Source organism: Artemia franciscana, chromosome 3 (genome assembly GCF_032884065.1).
Source record: "Artemia franciscana chromosome 3, ASM3288406v1, whole genome shotgun sequence".
NCBI classification, from domain to species: domain Eukaryota; kingdom Metazoa; phylum Arthropoda; class Branchiopoda; order Anostraca; family Artemiidae; genus Artemia; species Artemia franciscana.
Window position 1 is genome coordinate 36,411,953 of NC_088865.1, and position 21,296 is coordinate 36,433,248.

The 21,296-nt window shown below is 35.5% G+C and overlaps 1 protein-coding gene and 1 long non-coding RNA gene across 5 annotated transcripts in view; one reads left to right on the forward strand and one right to left on the reverse strand.

The window, feature by feature from the left end:
• The window catches only part of LOC136025232 (RAD51-associated protein 1-like), a 32,382-nt gene extending 14,346 nt beyond the window's left edge, over positions 1-18,036 (forward strand). For 3 of the 4 annotated variants that reach the window (XM_065701066.1, XM_065701069.1, XM_065701067.1), the window contains exons 3-6: positions 3,556-3,599; positions 7,868-8,025; positions 9,503-10,106; positions 17,715-18,036. In XM_065701066.1, the coding sequence (XP_065557138.1) occupies positions 3,556-3,599; positions 7,868-8,025; positions 9,503-10,106; positions 17,715-17,881 (973 nt within the window). In that variant the 3' untranslated portion in view covers positions 17,882-18,036. Of the gene's footprint in view, positions 1-3,555; positions 3,600-7,867; positions 8,026-9,502; positions 10,107-15,828; positions 16,149-17,714 lie in introns of all 4 variants that reach the window. The other variant, XR_010617038.1, reaches the window with a different exon arrangement.
• LOC136025238 (uncharacterized) lies at positions 3,610-21,258 on the reverse strand. Its single transcript, XR_010617043.1, has 3 exons — positions 21,145-21,258; positions 17,195-17,436; positions 3,610-5,187 (listed from the first exon to the last, which is right to left on the reverse strand). It is a non-coding gene; the product is annotated as an uncharacterized LOC136025238 (long non-coding RNA).
• Positions 21,259-21,296: the final 38 nt, after the last annotated feature.

Consider the following 21,296-nt stretch of genomic DNA (forward strand, 5'->3'; position numbering starts at 1 on the left):
TCAATATCGATTTAATAAATAGCCAGCAATGATTGGAAGATAAAATATTTAAAGCTTTTCCATACCAAAGAAGCAATTGTATATTCCCATAGAAGATACTTTGTATATTTGAAAAACTGTGTACATTCAGTTTTTCTAGACAAATTTTTTTTGACTGAATTGTCGGGCTCTTAATTCATGTATATGATTTTAATAAAAAACAATCAACCAAAAATGAAAACCTTCAATCTAAAATCCTTGATACAAGAGGTCTACAATCCTTATTACAAGAGGTACCAAAAATATGCATGTGAGGTTGGAATTTCAAAATTGGAAACACTGCTTTTCCCATATTTTCACTACTGTGTACACATGCTGAAGAGTTAATCAGTCCTTACCATATATCAAGCACCAGTAAAGGATAACTACTTCACTTTATCCCATGTCGACCAATGATCTACATAGCGCAGATACCGATCTCCTGATTCTCAGCCTTTGGCCGGGACTGAAATGTGCTATTGGGGACGAATCATCTGACACTTCCCTTATTTTCTCCCCAGATTCCTCCAGGCACCCATTTAGAGCTGGGTTGACTCTGGCTGAGCTTACGGAGTCACACCGCTGACTCTTGTTCCAAACCAAATAATCAGCAGCACCATAACTAAAATCCTGTCCTTACGGACAGTGGATTTCAAGTCTAGGGCCCTAACTAGTGGAGGATGTGTTCCTCATTATTATTTACTTCCTTTATTTCCAAGTTAATTACAAAATCCTAGGAGGCCCACATCCCCTTCTCCTTCAATTTTGATTAAATTCAAAATGTTAGTTGACATCAGGTTTTCATATTTGATGCTGAAGTTATTACGAAGTATTTCCAGTTTTTACGGCACTTGGTATTAATCAAGTGGCATATAGCAATCGCAAATTGTGTCGGTCGGTCTGTCTGTCTGCTCCAGTTTTTCTAGTTTAGGCACTTCCAGATAAGCTAGGACAATGAAATTTGGCAGGCGTATCAGGGACCAGACTAGATTAAATTAGAAATATTCGTTTCCCCGATTCGATCATCTGGGGGGGAGTGGGGGGACGGTTAATTCGAAAGAATGAGAAAAAATGAGGTATTTTTAACTTACGAATAGGTGATCGGATCTTAATGAAATTTGATATTTAGAAGGATATCGTGTCTCGGAGCTCTTATGTTAAATCTTGACTGGATCTGGTGACATTGGGGGTTGGAGGGGGGAACCAAAAATCTTGGAAAACGCTTAGAATGGAAGGATCGGGATGAAACTTGGTTGAAAAACTAAGCACAAGTCCTAGATACGTGATTGACATAATTAGAACGGATCCGTTCTCTTTGGTGGAGTTGGGGGGAGGGTTAATTCTGAAAAATTAAAAAAATGAGGTGTTTTTAACTTACGAAGGAGTGATCGGATCTTAATGAAGTTTCATATTTAGAAGGAACTCGTAACTCAGATCTCTTATTTTAAATCCCGACCGGATCCTGTATCATCGGGGGAGTTGGGGGGGGACCAGAAATCTTGGAAAAGGCTTAGAGTGGAGGGTAATTGAGAAAAATTAAAAAATATGAGGCATTTGTAACTTCAAACGGTTGATGAGATCTTAATGAAATTTGATATTTAGAACGATCTTGTGCTTCAGAGCTCTTATTTCAAATCACGACCAGATCCGGTGAAATTGGGGGGGGGGTTGAGGGGGAAACTGGAAATCTTGGAAGACGTGAAAATTGAGGTTTCTTTATTTTACGAGTAGGTGATCAGATCTTAATGAAACTTGATATATAGAAAGACCTTATGTCTTAGATGCTCCATTTTCATTTCGAATTGGATCCGGGGACATAGGGAGTTGGAGGCTTGGAAACCGGAAATCTTGGAAAACACTTAGAGTGGAGAGATAGGGACGAAACCTCATGGGAAGAATAAGCACAAGTTCTAGATATGTGATTGACGTAATTGAAACGGATCCGCTCTCTTTGGGGCAGTGGGGGGAGGGTGTTAATTCGGAAAAATTAGAAAAATTAAGGTATTTTTAACTTAAGAACGGGTGACTAGATCTGAATCAAATTTAATATTTAGAAGGAACTCTTGTCTCAGAGCTCTTATTTTAAATCCCGACCAGATCTGGTGACATTGGGGGGAGTTGGAGGGGGTAACCAGAAATCTTGGAAAACGCTTAGTGGAGAGATCGGGGTGAAACTTGGTGGCTAGAATAATCAAATATCGTAGATACGCGATTGACGTAACCGAACTGGATCCGCTCTCTTTGGGGGAGTTAGGGGGGCTCTAGTTCTTTGGTGAGTTTGGTGCTTCTGGATGTGCTATGATGTTGAAAATTGGTAGGCGTGTCTTAGCTCTTGTTTTTCTATTTTTTATAATATTAAAGACGTCTCATAGTTCGAACACCACCTAAAAGTTTTATCTGATCATTGTAAAAAAAAAAGTTTTACCATGGAAAGGCAATGAGGTAATGTAGTCTTCGTCACAGTTTAATTTTTATTTTTCTATTATTTTTCTTAAAATTTCTAATCTATGGATTAGATAAAGTATATTACCTCAAGACATATTTTTTGGGCATGGAAAAACCTGTAATCATTTGGTTTTTGTAAAAATACATCGAAATGATACACACAAAATTTACAAGTTGCTGCTTTTTAATTAATATATTTGTTAATTATAGATTGCACACATTTCTTGATGTATGTTAGTCTTTTAATAGAGGAAGTGAAAGTTCGTAAAATTTCTCTCTTTTAGCCTCTTCAAATCTTCTTACTGTGCCTTCAATACAATTTCTTTGCTCTCCTCTTTGATTTATTATTTCTTTTTTTTATGTAATTTCACTACTTCAGATTTTGTCCGTGTCAAATATTTTTCTAAGCCAAGATTAGGATACTAGAATTGCTGAAAATGGCAATTGTCGATTATGGTCATTTGAAAAATTTTGTCCCTTTGAAAACTTGGGAAAGTTATGCTTGATATTTTCTAGAGATTTGGTAGAGGTATTCGTTTTGAGTGACTACTATCAAACAATAAGCTCTGCAAAAACGTGATTCGAGCCCATAGTCCAGGGCTATAATAAACAATAAGTTAATATGATTAGGTCATGTTTTATGAATTAAAGATGTCATGTTTCCAAAAAAAAATATTGGGAATCCAGCTAAGATCAAATGAGAAGAAGAATGTTCTTGAATTAAATGGGAGGAGGCCACTAGGACAGATTTGAAGGTGAACTTTTTGGGTGACTTGAGAGTGAAGCTCTCAACGACATGGTGAGGAAGTGTAGCATGTGCAGCTGTCTTCACCTCAGGAGGTGTGGAGTTGTAGTGAATTATCGGTAGTATTAGTAGGTGTAGTTGAGATGTCTACAATACGTTTGCTTTATTTGTTGTTTCTCTTTCGATTTACCTGTTCTAGTTATATGGGAGGAATTCTTTTAGAGACAGTCATTTTATTTTAGGCTAATCAGTTGTTAGACCACTGTGTTTTAGTTTGTATTTAATTCTTACTATTGCATTTGCCTTTTGTTTTCTTTTTTCTATTATAAATTTTCTCTTTTTCTTAGCGGAAGAAAACCCAGCAAGTATACATTCAATGATGATAGTGATGGTAAGTTTTATTCCAATAAGTCTTATCATAACTATAAAGTAGATGCGCACAGTCAAAATTTTGGTGCGTGGGGTGCAAAACTTAAAAAAAGTACATTGTCACAACAATTTTTTCTGGTGGGAGTGCTTCAAGAAAATTTATTCTTTTTTTTGTGTAAACTAATGAACAAGATAAAAGAAATCTACTTATAAAAAAGTTTTTTTTTTAAATAGTACTACTTTTCAAAACCATTGTATAGGCCTACAACATGATAACAAAAATAAACAAATAAAAAAAAATATGAAAAAAACCTTTGAAGAATGCTTTTTATTCAAGAAATTTTCTTGTATTCATAATACAATTTTCTATACTGGGTTTAATAAAAAAAATTACTTTAATCACAATTTTAGTCCTTATTTGATCAATATTGGGTTTGGTTTAATCCCTTTTTTATGATTAAGAAACCTTGTTTATGCAGTTTTGTATGCTTAAGTAACAAGACAAATAATTCTTTTCTAGCGCAAATGATTTTTTTCTAAGTTTTTTTTAAGCTAATTTTCGGCGGTTTACATGGTAAAAAAAAACTTCAAAAGATTATCGCCTGAGGTCTATTCAAGAACTATTGCGAATTTTGTGTTTTTTCAAAAGTTTTTTATTTATTCATTAATTTCTATTTTGTTTCCTTTGAAGTAATCCCCAACAGATATTATACACTTCTGCCAACAGTTTTTCCAATTCTCGAATCAAAAAAAAAAAAAAAAATAATGTGATCTTGTCAGGCTTCATCTTCGATGCCGTCTTTTCCACGTGCTTTTTCATCTTTGGGAACAAAAACAGTCACAGGGTCATCTAGGGAATATGTTGACTGCGGCATTATTAGTTTGCTGTTTTTTTTTTGCCGAAAATTCAAGTACAAGCATCTATGTGTGAGGAGTGGTGTTATGGCCCAAAAACTAGTTTTTATTCTTCCACAATTGCGGGCGTTTCTGACGAAATGCTTCGTCCAACTTGTGCATAACTTGCAATTAATATTCTTATTGACCGTTTTACCATGTGGCAAGGTCTAGTGATGCACTATGCCCCTGTAGTAAAATAAAACTGTAATCAAAACCTTCACATTCAAGCGAACTTGGCCGGTTTTTCTTCGGTCTTGGCTTTTGTGGTAGCTTTCACTGGAATGATTGACCTTTGGTTTCTAGGTTTTAACCATAAACCCCTGTTTCTTCACCAATCATAATCTTCCAGTCCGATAACTCCTTAGCAATGTTGATGCCAGGCCGTTTTAGGTCAAAATTGAGCAATTTAGTATGAATTTCGTGGCGACCCGTACATTCCCCAAATCATTGATAAAATTCGATATGTTTAAGGCCTCAGAAACTTGTTCTAACGGTAATTCGACGATTGGCCAGAACAGTATTTTGTTCATTTCACCAATGTTTTCATCCATTTTTACCTGCTCAGGGATTCAGCACGCTCCTTTTCGTTCACATCTACTTGGCTCTCCGAGAACATTTTACACCACCGATAAACGCTGCTTCGGTCCAAGGTATCTTCAGAGTCTTTGATCCATTTTTTGGAATGGACACAGTTGGAAACGAGTCAGAAAAACCTGCAATAAAAGCAGCTGCAAAAAATTAACTGAACATTTGCAATAGCCAAAATTTTTGGTGTAAATGAGATACATGGGTACCAACATGACGGCAAAGGAAATCGTAAATTAAATATGCATAACCCGTGGAAATGCAAAATTTGTGATACTTTTTGACAACTAATTTCAGTTGTTTTTGTTCGGTAAATTAAACATGCATAACCCGTGGAAATGCAAAATTTGTGACACTTTTTGACAACTAATTTCAGTTGTTTTTTTTCGGTAAATTAAATCGTAAATTAAACATGCATAACCCGTGGAAATGCAAAATTTGTGATACTTTTTGACAACTAATTTCAGTTGTTTTTGACGTTTGACGTTTTCGTTCTTCCCTTGTCAAACGCTTTCCTCATAATGTTCAAGAAACGCCATAATTCGAAATGTTTGTTTTCGTTCTTGTATTGGAGCTAGAGTACACAGTAGCTGCTAAAAGAGGACTCCACCGTTGACATTCTTTGGAGCCTGGATTCACATCTTGTCTAAAGTAATATTTCTTCCCTATCAAGGAGGCACACTCGTGCCTCTTTAAAGAGGCGAACCATGACAATGTTAAGCGATCTTCGGTTCCAGTGGTCGCAGAGGGATGGGGAGGGATGCATTTCGTAGCCCGAGCTCCAACTAAGAAACCTGCCGAATTTCATCCCCCTCCGACTTTTCCTTCATGGGGAAAATCTGGCCGAAAGTTTCGACCCCCCAACCCCAGCCCCCCTTTAACGTTGTCCGATCGGGCTGAAATTCACAAGTTAAGGTCCCCTAGGGCCCAGGAGCTTATCCGCGAAATTTCAGCTCGATCCGATAACTCCTTCCCTATTTTCCAGAAACCACGCATAGCCACTTAAAGTTCATGTTCTCCTTTTGTTTTTTTTCTGCCACGCCTACAGGTCACAGCCGAAATTGGATCTGGGTGTACGAAGACTCATTCGACGCGGAATTCACCGAGTTATTTTGCTTGAAAGTTTCGTCGGAAAATCTTAACCCCCGATTTTTTAGCTTAGAAAAACCCCATTTCCCCATAAGAGCCCATGTTAAGTTTTTTGTTGTTAAAAGTTACGAATTTCAACATCAAGTACATCAAAATGATCAGCTCGACATGGTGAGACTGACTGAAAGCTTCAAAAAATTCTGTCTTAATCCGTAAAATTTTTATTTGAGAAAAATGACAGAAACCCTTTTTTTTCTGCCACGCCTACAGGTCACAGCCGACATCGGATCTGGGTGTACGAAGACTCATTCGACGCGGAATTCTCCGAGTAATTTTCCTGGAAAGTTTCGTCGGAAAATCTTAACCCCCCGATTTTCTAGCTTAGAAAAACCCATTTCCCCATTGAAGGTAAAATTTTCTCTTGTAATAACATCACTTGTTTGAAAAATTCTTACACTAACAGCAGCTTGGCGCAGCGGAAGCGTGCTGGGCCCATAACCCAGAGGTCGGTGGATCGAAACCGCTAGCTGCTAACTTTTTAAAATTTGTAAAATTAGGTAATTTTGTCAGTTTGAATTTATTGATACAGAAAAGGAGAAAATAAACATGGAAACATGTGATCAGAATTACATACTGGAATTTTCACAAGAATTTATACTGAAGCGGGGGTAAGGCTTGATGGAAGCAAGTTAAAAGAACCATTTAAATTGATTTCCTAATTGAAGCCGTTAGTGAAATTATCTATTGTAATAAATTGTTTGATAACAAGCATAACAGCAGCTTGGCGCAGCGGAAGCGCGCTGGGCCCATAAACCGGAGGCGGGTGGGTAAAAACCACTAGCTGCTAAATTTTTAATTAAGCTGCTAAACTATTAAAATTATCAAAATTAGATAATTTTGTCAGTTTGAATTTATTGATACAGAAAGCGAGAAAATAAACATGGAAAATTATTATTAAATTACATCCACCATGGATTGTAGAAAAACGTACAGAAATAATATGAAAAAAACTTCGTTTTCTTAAAGAGTTAAAGAGGCTGCGTCCCAAAGTCGAACCTTACAACGTACAGGAATTAGGACAGGCAGTTGGGGGGCTGCCGCCCCCCAAACCTCCCGCTTTTAAAGACTCTTTTGTACAGGTTTTTTGTTGTGGGGGGCTGCCGTCCCCCTAACCCCCCTCTCTTGGCTTCGGAAAGGCCCTCTTTTAATTAACAAAACAGAAAACCTGTACAAAAGAGTCTTTAAAAGCGGGGGGTTTGGGGGGCGGCAGCCCCCCAACTGCCTCTCCTAATTCCTGTACGTTTTAAGGTTCGACTTTGGGACGCAGCCTCTTTAACTCTTTAAGAAAACGAAGTTTTTTTCATATTATAACAGTCAGTGAAGATAATGTTTCACATTATTGAGACAGTAAATAATTAGACCTAAAAAAGAGATTTTCTTGGCTCAAGACTATGTTAATCATTTGAAAGGAAACATCTCTGAATTGCTTCTTTTATTGTAGTTACTTTTTTTTGTCCTCATAGGCTATCCTGGTTACAAGGGTTGTAGTTACATTATCGTTTTGACCTCTTGATTTCTTTTAATGCTTTGTCCTTTATTTGATGCGATACTAGGTTTAACGATTTAAGGTACGCGATACAATATTCACGGTATTTAAGTCACTGAAGCTTGTAAAGATTGGTTACATTTTACCTTAGTTATTATTTATCTGTTTTATAGATGACTTTGTGCCAACACAACCGAAAACAAAGTCTGAGAAAGTTAGCAGTTCTACGAAACAAAAACCAGCTATTAAAAGGGCAAAGACACAAGCAACGCTCTCTACTAGTCCGACAAGAATCACTCAAAGACCAAAAGTAGAGGACAGAGTTTTCGAGGTAAGCTGTAGTACGGAAACCATGTTTGGGTCTTCATTCGTTCTCTGATTTTCTTTTTGTTTGATACACACTTCACGAAAAGTTTTACTGTGTTGCCAAATTTTAATAGATGCTCTTTAAGTTGGTTTAAAATAGGAAGTTGATATATGAATAACATATGAGTTTGTAGTTTCTGTTTAGTATTTGACATTAATGCTAGTAGTGCGATCACATTGTATTTCAAGACGAAATAGTATCTACTGTTGATACTTATAAAGATTAAAATCTTGTTAAAGTATATATCATAATTGGAAGGCCAGATTGAAAAATAAAATAGGCTTTTTTAGTCTACTAAGCAAGAAAAAAGTATGTATTGAGGACAAGAGCGTGTCCACGATTTTCGTTCAAGGAATTTTTTTTGGGGGGCTGGGGGGGATTGGAGTTAAAAAAAAAGTTAAAAACGCATCAAAAAATTTGTTTATTTGCGTTTTGTTACGTTTTCAGGAGTCGGACAATTTTTTGGGGGGAGGGGGGATGAAACTCTGAAATTTCTCCCCCTGGATATGGCCTTGACTGAGGATTACAATTTTGAATTAAATTTAGTTTACTAGCTCGTTTTTCATGTTTTGTTTTCTTCACAATGATGTGTTTTCATTAGGTTTGAGCTTGGAGAAAATATTTTGGAATGATGGGACTGTGAAAAGTGAGATGATATAATCCCTTATTAGACAAACAAATGTTCATGGCCTGTTAAATTCTCTTTATAGTTTGGATGGTGTTTAGGTTTGCTTTAGTTGTTTGCTAGTTTTCATCCTTTCGTTAATAAATGTTTAATGTACATAGATGCCTATTTCAACAGAGGCGGGGAATACTGCAAGAATTCTCCCCGACCCCTCCTCCTGAAAATATTTCTTTTGCAATTTTGTTTTGATAATATGTTTTAAGATTGGTGTATTGGCCCAATATTTTTAGGTTTTGTCTCAATACACGCCTTGTATGAGACCTTTTGTGCCTCTTCTGAAAGTTTTGATTGTAATCTCCTAGTATTTTGTGAATCACCTGTTTTTTGCGCCCATCCCTTTCCCTACCCTAAATCTGAACTTTTTTTGGCTTTTCCATTATGCTTTTTTGGTGTTTTTATTCAAGAAAATCGACAAAACAACAAAATTGCCCCCTCCCGTAGATTTTGAAAAACACATTTTACCTCCTTCCGCTGCATTTTTGTCAATCCACGCGTACTTTTACTGTTATATCTCTCCTACTTTGAGCAGAAAACTTCCATGCATCCATGCCAATCTTCCTGAAGCTAACCTATATGGTTCCAGGTTAAAAAAGGGGGGTACTCCGGTTCGCCTATCATTCGCAGCTTTGCTTTCTTTTTTTGTGTTTAAAAAAAAAATTTGCATGCCAAAGGATTTGTTATATTCCTTATATTTTTCAATGCTCTTCATTTTTTGTTGTAATAAAGATTCGAATATAACAGAGTTTTGTTTTGCAGAGAGAGTTGGAAAAAGCACTTGAATTGTCAAGAGAGAAAGACGAATCTTATATCAGATTATCTCCAGCTGAAATATCAACAGTCAGTGCTCAGGAAACTCTAATTTTAGATGAGGAGGATGTAAATGATCGTTCTAAAAGTGATGATGGGCGAAAATCTAAGGAGTGCGTGGAGGAGACTATGCAAGTTCAACTGGATGTCGACGACACTAACCGCAGTGCAACGATCGTTATTACTGAAGTTGTTGACATTACAGATGAGAACGAAAGACCTGCCAGACTTTCAAAAAGAAAATCAAGGACAGCAAACCCAATTTTGGAATCAGAGGAAAGTGATAACTATAGTTCTTTAGTTGAGTATGAAAGTGAGGATGAGCCTGTGATTGTAAAGAAAAAACTGCCTGCTAATGAGACGAAAAGCAGTTTCAAGAAAGTCGTAGAAAAGAACTCTAATCCCAAGATTGAAAAGGTGCCTAGTAAACGGGAGAAGAAAGAACTATCAAACGGGAAACCTGAAGCTAAATCTATTGTAGGAGGAGAAACTAAGGTGGAATTATCGAGCAGCAAAGGAGGTGTACCATTAAAGAGCAGAGTTACCGTCAGTGGTGAGTCTCCTATTTTTGATTTTCCAGTGAGATTGAGTTATTTTTGCTTGAAGTAAGGGCTTTGGCTAGGTACCACTTGTTAATTTGGACTTTTGCAGGGCTGTGGAGTCTGTTATATACTATAAACGACTCCGGCTCCAGACATTTTCAATATACCGACTTCAACTCCGACTCCATTCAGCAAAAATTTACTAAAAATCCGACTCCACAGCCCTTGATTTTCGATTCTGCTTCCTTGAAAACTACCAACATCAATACCCAGGATAAGTAGAAGGTCATTCGCAGTCCCCATTATGTTAAGCCATTTTGTTTCTGGAGGATCTTCGTCTGTTGTGTGAGTACAGTCACCCATTCAGCTAGTAATTATTTTATTGCCGAGACTAGGAAAATGTCATCATGTGATCGATGACTGTTGATACTTCGATAATATGTTTTTAATCATAATTTTTCTTAAAATTAATAATTCTTTCTAGGCATACCCTTGACCTGTCTTCAGTGCAATTTTTGGTAACAGTTAAGACAATAGGACATTTAAAACAAACCTAAAAAGATTTGAAAACTACCTTAAAACAGTCATGGATGCTTACTTTTTTCATTCCTAAATTAAATATTTATTTTAAAAACAAAGGATTTTAAATGGATTAGAAATGGAAAAGGGTTATAAAAACACAAATATATAAAAAAGGGTAACATTCAAAATCTTGGGGTGGGGGGTTCAATGAAGATTTCAAAAGATTTTTTTCCAAAATCTAAAGGGGGACAATAAAATATAGGAAAATGCAGATACCACGATTGATGCTCTGATGGTTTTTTTTTTATTTATTATTATTCCTCTTAACGATTTCTTCTGAAAAATATTATATGTCGTCTTTGTTCTGTGTTCCCGGAAAACAAATATTTGCAACATGAACATTCAACCTACTGTCTTCTCGCGAAAAAAAGGTTAGAAATCAGTCAACATACCAAGATAGACATGGTATGCGTTGGGTCTTCATTTAAAGACCTTACGTGAAACTCTTGAATTTTATATCGCAAAGCACTTAGCTGTATATTCATAATACGCTCAATTCTCATTAAAAAAGAAAGAAATAATGTATTTCAGTTAAGCTGAAAGCTTTAGCTAAACTATTATTTATGTAAATGAAATTATTAAACTGTTTTAGAAAAGAAATTCAGGATTCTGTATGCAGTTAGGCAGTTGTGTGCTTTAACGCTTTTTTTTTTACTTCATTCCCTTTAATGCCGAATATGATTAACCAATACTGTAACATATTATTGTTAGGGAATCTTTGGTGGATTCATCAAACTAAGTCAGAGCTCAAACCTGAAGGGCATGTTACTTCAACACCCCCCAGCCCTCCTAAAAAATAACAGTTTAGGGATAATATGCTAGTTTACCCATTCTAATGTGACACGTACTGTCAGTGGCATCAGTTGGGAGTGTGGGGTAGGCTACCATGTACCCCCCCCCCCTTAGATTTTGAAAAACACCTTTTTGAGGTATTCTAATTGAAAACTGACTTTTGGGGCATTTTCATTGACGAAATTAAAAATTAAACTTGCCCCCCTAGATTCTGAAAAATGTGTTCCCCCCAAAAAAAGAAAAAGTCGTGAATCGACGCCATTGCATACTGAACACTAGGAAGTTTTATTTCCAATTCAAATGTTTTTTCTCTGCAGAGTAGTTTAATATAAGTACAATTATTTAACAACTTAAAGAAGTAAAAAAAAAGAATACTTGGAAATTGTAAATTGTATTTCCTCGGGAAAAATCAATGATAAAAATCTTAAATGTTTACTTTATTCACTCGTTCAGACATAGGCAAATAATTCTCAAGTATTGGCTACTAAATATTGGTCTGGGATGCAAGATGACATTCTAAACTGATAAAATACTTAACCCAGGGAGGAGGGCATCACCTAATATGGTTTGAACTTAGGACTGAGAAAAACTATTTAAAAAAATTTAATAAAATGGTAAAGTTTTTCGATCTTTTGAAATAAAAAAAGAACTTTTAAAGCACAAAACCCTCCTTCCGTAAAAAATCCGTAACCTAACTCCCAGTTTTTGCAGTGTGAAAAATAACCCAAGCGAATGCCTTCCTTTTTAAAATACTCAATAAAATCACTTTTCCTTACTTCAATTAAACTGTTGTTTTACTGTTTTTTCTTTTTCTGACACAATAACCGAATAACAATGTTGCTTGGTTACACGTTGACGCTGAGAACTGACTGTTACGCTGAGAACTCTTTAGGTGGCATATACTGACGTAACTTAAAAAGGTTGGTTTTGAGTTGAACACTTTTCTCACTAAGAATTTGGAACTTTATTAAAATTTGATACAGATTTTTGTTTGGAGAGACCTTTTGCAAAAATAACATTGAAAATAAAGCATTTTTTTTGCTGTCCATTTTTATTTTTTTATTTTATTACTTGAATAAACCAATACATGGTATTTCGTAAACTACAGAAAAATACATAAGAGGACTACTAAAATGCAAAAATCAACTAAACAAAAAAAAAAAACAAATAAAGGTAACTACTAAAATACATAGGAAAAATGCACACTAATACCAGCTATATATCATCCAACGACTGACCGTGGTTCGTGCCACGGCCATAACAAGGTAATAACGATCAGACAATATTTAACTGCTTTGCTGCCCATGAAAAAGAAAAGTAAATATGAAAGCGTTGGGTCGTCGTGGCATGAAAAATCGTTAGTGCTTCCTGACAATCATTATGGTAATGCGGTCTCTATGTTCACACTATAGGATATGGTATTTTAAAGGTTCTTGTATAGTTAAAGATGCGCCATGACAGTCCCATGCTTTTCTTTTTAGTTTTATCGACTAGTTATTACGAGTAGCAGAAAATAATTCAGTTAAAGCAAGATGAAATTTCCGATTTAGATTTTTCGTGTAAAATCAGACTTAGCTTTATGTATGTGCTTTCTATATTACGTATTGTTGGGGTGGGGAAGGAAGTGGAAAAGAAATGAACCATTTTTCTGCCTCTAATTATGTTTAATGAAAATTCACTGATGATTCTAGTTCAAACAAGGTGTCGGCCACATGCCTACCTTATTGCTAAAAGACTGATGTTTGTGTGTGTGTGGGGGGGGGGAGGGGTAATGGATTTTGGAAACTAGTCTACTTTTGTCCGCTGATCATGTAGATTGAAAATCCTTGTATGATCATATTTCAAATAAGACGGGATATCCCTATATTTCGGATTCATAACTGACAGTATTGGAAGCTGAATTGGGGTTAGGAGGGACCAAGGGCCTGCTTCGGTCTTCTAGTAATATAGAACGAAAGACATTGCATGATTCCTGTTCAGACCCTCTTCAACATGCCCGCTTTTCTGCTAAAATTTGGAAGGGAGACTGTTGGTGTCAGAGGGGCCGAGGCTCCGCTTTGGTCCTCCAATTCCATAGAACGAAAGTCTTTGCATGATTCCAGTTTTAAAAAGGTTCAACATGCTCTCTTTTCAGCTAAAAATTAAGAGTGGGGGGAGGGGGGTCTGGACGCTGGAAGAGTCGTTAGCCCTATTATCTATTGTATCAGAATTCAGTGCCTGTTCGGGATTTAAGCTCAAACTGAAATTAATTGTATATTGATTACTAGATTTTAAATTCGAGCTAATCTGATGAAGTTACATAAATGCGTTTAAAAGTAACTCGATTGACTTACTTTTCTATATAAAAGAGCCTTTTGAAATGAATGAATGACTGTGTTCAGTCTCGCGAGCTCTTAAGGGCTATTCTAGCTTTTTGTTTATGCCAACTGAAGTGGTAATGTGCTGTCTTGGGCTGAATCTTTCATTTCATATCCGAACTTAGGTTAATCCAGATGCAACAGATTTATGATCGCACCTTCTCACTAAAATGCCTCTGCAGAGAGGACACTCTCTTTTTCGAACCATAAAAAAGAAAAACTACTGCCAGATATTGTATGTTACTGCATATGTAGTTGTATGTTGGATGCATATCTACGTAGAATGTTCCCAGGGAAACGTCAAAAGAGGTTAAGGGTTGGTAATAGGGTGACAAGGAGTGGGTTTCGTTTTGTTTTGCGTTTTTCTTTATTTTTGATGATTCAGATTGATTGTATGGAAGTTTATTTATATTATTTGCTTGTGTTTTTTTCTTTTTGTGGAAATACTTATGTTTTACAGAAAAAAACAATAAAGAAATATCAGTGCATGCCTTTGGCAATGTTTCCAACTGTATGTGTAAAGGAGGATACAAAACTTTGATGAAACGATTGTTTTCCTGTATATCGGGTCTAAATCAAAATGTAAACATGTTCTAATGTAAAATATCTTTTAAAAAACGAAAAACGATGGATATCAAAAATCCACGACCACAGAGCAAGCTAAAACAGTCACTGTATCAAATATCCAATAACGAAGGCTGTAGGCTCCATAACAGTGTATGAGCATTAGTTCGTTATAGAATTTTTTTTCTTCTGAGAACTACGCAAGATAACCTGAAGGATATGTTAATTTTATGTGCCCTATTTAGTTAGAGAGTATGAGTAAGCTACTGGCACGTCTGTTTTAGGACATTTTGGTAGGTCCTTTAGCTATAGTATGGTATCCTATATTCAAAAAGAAAATGTATTGAAAATTAGCGCATCTTAGGATTTTTTTTTTGAAGGTGACCCTGGGTAATGACAAGGACTCATAGTAATGATATGGCAAAACTAGTAGCGATCGTTCTTAATGTAACAGTAGCGGTAGTGGTGGTAGTGTTAGTGGCAATGGAGTTAGTTGTCTTGGCAACAGTAGATGCTATAGAAGTAGTCTTGGTTGGAATAATAGGGATAGTCATTGTTTTAAGTTATAGTTTCTCCACCTTTGTACTAAAATGTATCTATGAAGCTTCTGTTTGGACTGGGCTATTTCCATAATTTAGGCACTTGGCTCTGGGCTGCTTGCATCCTGACATTTAGAGGAATGTATTGTAGAGTTTTTGAACGTTCTGACTAAAATCGGCCTTGGAACTATTAGTCATTCTTTGTATCACATATAGGTACCCTTGATACCTTGTACCACATAGTTCCCGCGCTTACAAAAAGCGGTCAGGTCCCCAACGACCTATTATGTCAGTTATAAAAGACATCAAAGCCCAGAAGCTGCGATCGTTTTATCTCTCTCTTATCTTGATTACTCATTCGTTTTGATGAGGCAACTAAAGAAGGAAAAGGGGACGTCATTCTTTACCTAGCGTAGTGAAGGGACTAGCTCCAGAAAGCTTTAATGGTCCTGCAAAGATGTATTCTTCTTCAACTTCGTCAATGTCATTTTTTTTGGCCATTCATATGAATAGTCGGCTAGGCTCAGGCAGCAAAGATATTTTATACGGACAAGATTTTTATCAGGAAAATCAACCACCCTTCCCATATACCAGCCTTGTTGATCACGTTTGTTATCGTATGCTACAGCATAGTATTCATTTAGCTGTATGTTTAGCTTCTTTTTCTCCTCTTCTTCATTTTCACTGTCAACAGTATAACTTATGTCCATTTGGTCAGTTGAGGAACCCAGAGAGATGTCAGTGTCTTCACTGGAAAAATCAGCTTTCTTTTGCTTTTTCAACTTTGGCTTGATCGTCTTCTCTTTTACTTTCCCTGTTTTGTTCTCGAACTTTTCCTTTTTCTCTTTCTCTCTTTGTTCAAATATTCTGAAAGCCCCTACAGAAGGGTTTTTTTTCAGCTTCCCGAACAATTCTCTGCCTACCGGATGTCCCGGGTGCTGAGGCATTAAGAGGTGGGTGGCGTGCTGCGTCGAAGAGAAGCTCTTCGAAGGATTTCTCCCGTGTATGAATCTTTTTTGGACTGATCAGTTGCAGTATTCACTGTAGCTGTCACTCTTATTAAATTCTTACTCTCTGATGTCCTTGTCTCAACATATCGTTTTAACTTGGGTGGATCAAACTTTGCCTTGTCAATTACATTGCAGTTTATGCCTGCTGGAATAGCAGAATTATAAATTCGTTTCGCTTGAAGCGATTTTTTACTCAGTTGCGGGGTAAGGTAAGTTTCCCAGATCTGACATAAAATTTTCACGTGTCCTTGTTTTGTTAAGACGTCACCTGGGTGTGCTCGTTGCCAGTTCACGAGCTTCTGCTCATAGGGCAATTTCAGCCCTTTGAAAAGAACTCTGTCAAGGGCTGCAGAACATAAGATGCATAGACTGGCAACTTGAGGATAGTAGCGTTCTTCTGTGAAGCGAGTTTCACAAGAGGCAAGGATTCATGGGAGTCATGGCCGTCAAAAATAAGAAGTGCTTTTCCTTTCACCTGAGGTAGGAAAACATCTTTAAACCAGTTTTCGAAGAGGTCCGCTGTTATCCATCCTTTCTTAGTAGCTGAAAACATGCATTTCGATGGTCTTTAACGGGTAGCCATAAAATGCATTTTTCTTTCTCCTAGAAGACTACCAATGGTGGTAGTTTCTCACCTGATGCACTAATACATACTATATCTTTTCGTGCCAGCGGTTTTAAGTCTATCAGGATCGTGACAAAACGAAGTATCGCCCAAGTTGTACCAACATTCTGGTTTGTGTAAGATGTCAAGCTCTTCTGTTGTTTTCTGATGCAGGTCATAAAATCCTATATATATCTATATATATATATATATATATATATATATATATATATATATATATATATATATATATATATATATATATATTATATATATATATACATATATATATATATATATATATATATATATATATATATATATACACGATGTACTGTTAACATTATGAATAGTTGGCAAATACACTCATATCTAGGCTAAAATTGCAAAAAACTAGCCACTTGTATAAACGGGGTAAATCCGACCTCCGTGTCAGAATTTATCCTGTATGGGGTAAGTCCGACATTTCGGATTTGCACCAAATTCGTGTTTTTCCGGGTTAATTCCGACACCCCTTGTATCTCTTGACTGATTTGAGAACAAAATACTAATTAATTACAGTAATTACTTAAACTTAGTAATGACTAAATTACTTAGAATCGTTTTATCATCTCTATTCTTCTTCACTATCAATTAAAAATTGCTACCTACCTCGTGGCCAGCAAAAATGCCTTCCACAAGATTTTGAAATTCCTTTATGACAAAGCAATTGAAAATGGCGAAAATATTGAACGCTGTTGTGAAGTACCCAAGCCAAAGGAAGAAGATGGCGTATGGAACCACATACATCTATAATCACTGAGCCAGATAAGACAGGGGTATCGGAGTTACCCCTGGGTCGGACTTACCCTAGTCCACCCTATAGACTTGTCAAGAAGACAAATTTCTCAGACCTAGAAATCAGAAGAGGGTTAACAGAGTAGCTTGGCAGTATCTTCCTGGAGTATGTTTTTGGCCCTGGATTCATTACTAAAAGTTTTATTTTCTTAACCAAACCACTTTCCAAGGTAGTAAAAAGCACATTGTCTAAAATTTTATCATACTATTTTCTCACGGTGACAGAAAAAGATGAGTCAATATTACCTTTTTTAAAGAGTTTCAGATATAATAACTAATTACTAATAATACTGTTTCAGAGCTAGTTTCTCTTCTACTCATTTTATATTTATAGATTCTGGGTCTTATGTATCGCCAAAAGCCTCCTCAATCGCTTCGCCTCTTGCTGAATCATTGAAGTTCTCATCTCCATTGGCCTCTTCAAGGGTTGGTATTCGTGTTGGACTTTCACGAAGTGCACGAGTCAAGCCCTTGCATCCCAGCTTACATTCGAAAATTTAGTGTTTTTATTTTATTTTAAATAATCTGCCAGTTTCTTAATCTTTTGAGTCTTATTTTGTGCTTTTATATTTTTAACTTAATGCTTTTGGGAAAAAAATGTTTCAGTTCGTGTTTTTTATAATATTGATTGAAGAATAAATATTTCATTTTTTCTGTGTCTACTTTTTTGCATTCTTAGACCATTGTTCATTCTGCTCTATTTTTTCTAATTATCATTTGAAATATTTAATCAGTATTCTATGAATGGATTCCTTGAAGGGATAAAGATGTTCCGTTTAACCCCTTCCTCTGGTTTCTAATTTTAAAGCTGCACGTGAACTCTGATATTCAAAGTAAATATTACTGTAACACACTTCTATAGGTACATAAAGGCAGTGATTCTTTCGGCTTAAGTTGTTCTTTTTTTAATTGGGGAAGGGGTCGTGTGAGCCAATTGTTGGAAGAAAGTTTGTCCCTCCTAATCCTTTCTACCTTCAGGATTAGTTTGATCCATTCAACTAAGTTCATCTTTCTTTGTCTGATAGTTGATCGACCAATAGAAACAAGCGTACTTGAAGGGAAGGAATGAGTGCCCAAAGCTCATGAAGGCATAATTCGCCTAGCTGTAATTTTATATTAACGGTCTGTTTTGACCCCTTCCAAAATATGAATCCCTGCACATATATACCTGGTAGAAGCCTCCCCCCCCACCCTGCATTATACTCGCATCTTTAGAAGTATTCAACATTATGTTGATGATATCCACAGCTTCAGTTTCAGTCTCTATTCGATAAAATTAACCTCTGGTTTGCGTTCTGAATCTAACATCCCGAATATTTGCATTCTTGTGATTGGGGTATGCCCTCCGTTTACTTTATTATTAAAAGTTTCCGGTATTTTTTTTAACTCATTCGCTTATTAACTCAGGAATGAGGTTCTAAAAATGGACGCATGAAACCATGGAAGGAAAGGATATAATAAATGGAAAAAAAATTAGAAAACGAGGATTTTGTCAGCCAGTAGGAAAATATGAAGACGAAAATCAAGCAAATATTTCGACAAGGGCCTCTGCAAATTCGTCCCCAGTGCTAAAAAAAACAACAAAAAACAACAAAATCTAACCTTTCGATTTTTTTTTCTCTTCTTTTTTTGTTGAGCACTGAGGACGACTTGGCGAACGTACTTGTCGAAATATTTGCTTGATTTTTGTTTTCATATTTTGCTACTGGCTGACAAAATCCTCGTTTTCCCACCTATTTGATTTTTTTTTCATTTGTTATATCCTTTCCTTTTTTGGTTTCATGTCTCTTTGCCTGAGTATAATAGACTACGCAATGTATGTATGATTGATGGATTGAAAAATTCATGTTCATCATCATCATCATGCTCACACTGCATACAAATAGCATCATTTATCAAAATGAAATATAATGGATTATAAAGAGTCAATATATACTTTTTCTTTTGTACTTTCAATTTGACGGATCTCATTGAAGTCGGTGTAGCTTTTTTGTATCTCTTGTATTGTCATAAAATTTAAGATTTAACCTTTTGATAAAAAGGGCACATGGTGGTATTAGTATATTCAAATTTATATTTTCGTCTTTTCTTCCCTATCATATTGATGTTAAAGGGATTTAGCTCGTATTAATGCTTCTGCTTCGTTTGATAACAATGCTTTAGTACTGCATAGACGGGATTCTTAGTTACAGAAAATTTGTAATTTTGGAATACTGTAAGTAAGCTAAGAAGAAAAAGTGATTTTTTTTTTCTTTCAAAGCCCACTTATTGCGAGATAATAATCAAAATGAAAGATACAGATGATTAAAAGTCGTATAGATTTTTTTTTGTATTTTCAATTTTAATGGACCTCAGTAAAATGGATTTATCGTTTTTGTATCTCTTATATTTTAGAAATTGAAGCCTTTACCTTTTGATAAAAAAGCTACTTTGGTTGAATTTGAAAATTTCAATTGTTTTTTTGTATTTTCTTCCTTATAATATTGATGGTAGAATTGCTTGGTATTCAATAATGCTTCTGCCTTGCTAAGTAATTATGCTTCAGTGTATTACGGGACAAGAATGAGAGTATTTAATTATTGGATACTGTAAGTATGGTTTTAACATTAAGAAAAAATTTACTTATTTACTTTTTTTCAAGCTAGTATTTTCGACAGATAGCTACTATCTCAATTATAGAAATCGTTAGCTCTTAATGCCTATTTGCTATGAAATAATAATTGTACAGCATTCAATTTGAATTTAGTCGATAATAGTGGTCTTTTTTTTACCAATACCTTAATTTTCTACTCTAGTTCTTAAGATCTTTCCAGTCATAAGACATCCCAATCAATGATGGTTAATTAAGATCAAATCAGTTGAACTTGAAGTTATGAGTTGATTGCAGTTTTGACCAGATCTGATTTTCGGTGCAAGCTAAGCTTCTAATATGAACTGTCTTGAGTTGAACTGGTGTCAGAAACTAGTTTTAACTGAATATTGATGTCATCAAACTTTCAATCTGATTCAACCTCAACATTAGCGGGATTTAAACTATTTACCATAAAACTGCTGAGAAACTTCCCTTTTCGTTGGACATTATATTAAATGAATACATTCTACGCTACGATGGATATTTTGCGCTAAAAATCTGTAAAAAAAATTCAGACGTATCCTTAAAATAGTAAAAATTCACATTCTCAACTCCTCTTCCATCCTTAAGCTTCATTTGTTTTTATTGCCAGATTCTTTCCTACGAAGATGGCATAATCTTTCAAAAAAACTAATACAAATTTAGAGAAACATTTAAAATAACAAGAAAAAACGTGAAGTAAATTTATATCTGAAGGAAAATTGACGAAAAATAAGACAAAAGAGTTATGTTTCAGGAAGTAAGGTTAATTTTTTCGGTAAGGACTTCTAGCTTCACTAGATCCTATATTTAGAAAACAAAACTGTGTTTCGTTTGAAAGCTTTTTGTTGATTTTTATGTTTGAAGCTATTTTTCTGGAAGGTTATTTTTGTAAGGACACCAGGCCTAGTTCCTCTCATTGTAAATAAGTGTTTATTGGCTAACTTTGGAGCGTTCCAGCTATCATCCTGTACTTCATTAGAAGAAAAATTAAAGCTCAAAGTAGCATTTAGTATTACCTTTTTAAAAATTTATTGAAATATCATGAACCTTGCTTCAATTGCACGTTTGAAAAAAGGAAATAATTATTCATGGAATTAAAGCATGCAGCCTATCTTAACAAAATCCAAGAACTTGGTATTCTCATTCTTACCTTGTTTTTACTTGATACCAATTGTATTCTTACTGAGCCAATGCAGAAAAACCGCTTTTTTCTAGAGTGGTCTATCATTTTAATTATACATAAACTTACAAAAAGTGATAGTTCAAAACCTAGTGTCTTTCGATCAGTTTTCTTATCACCAT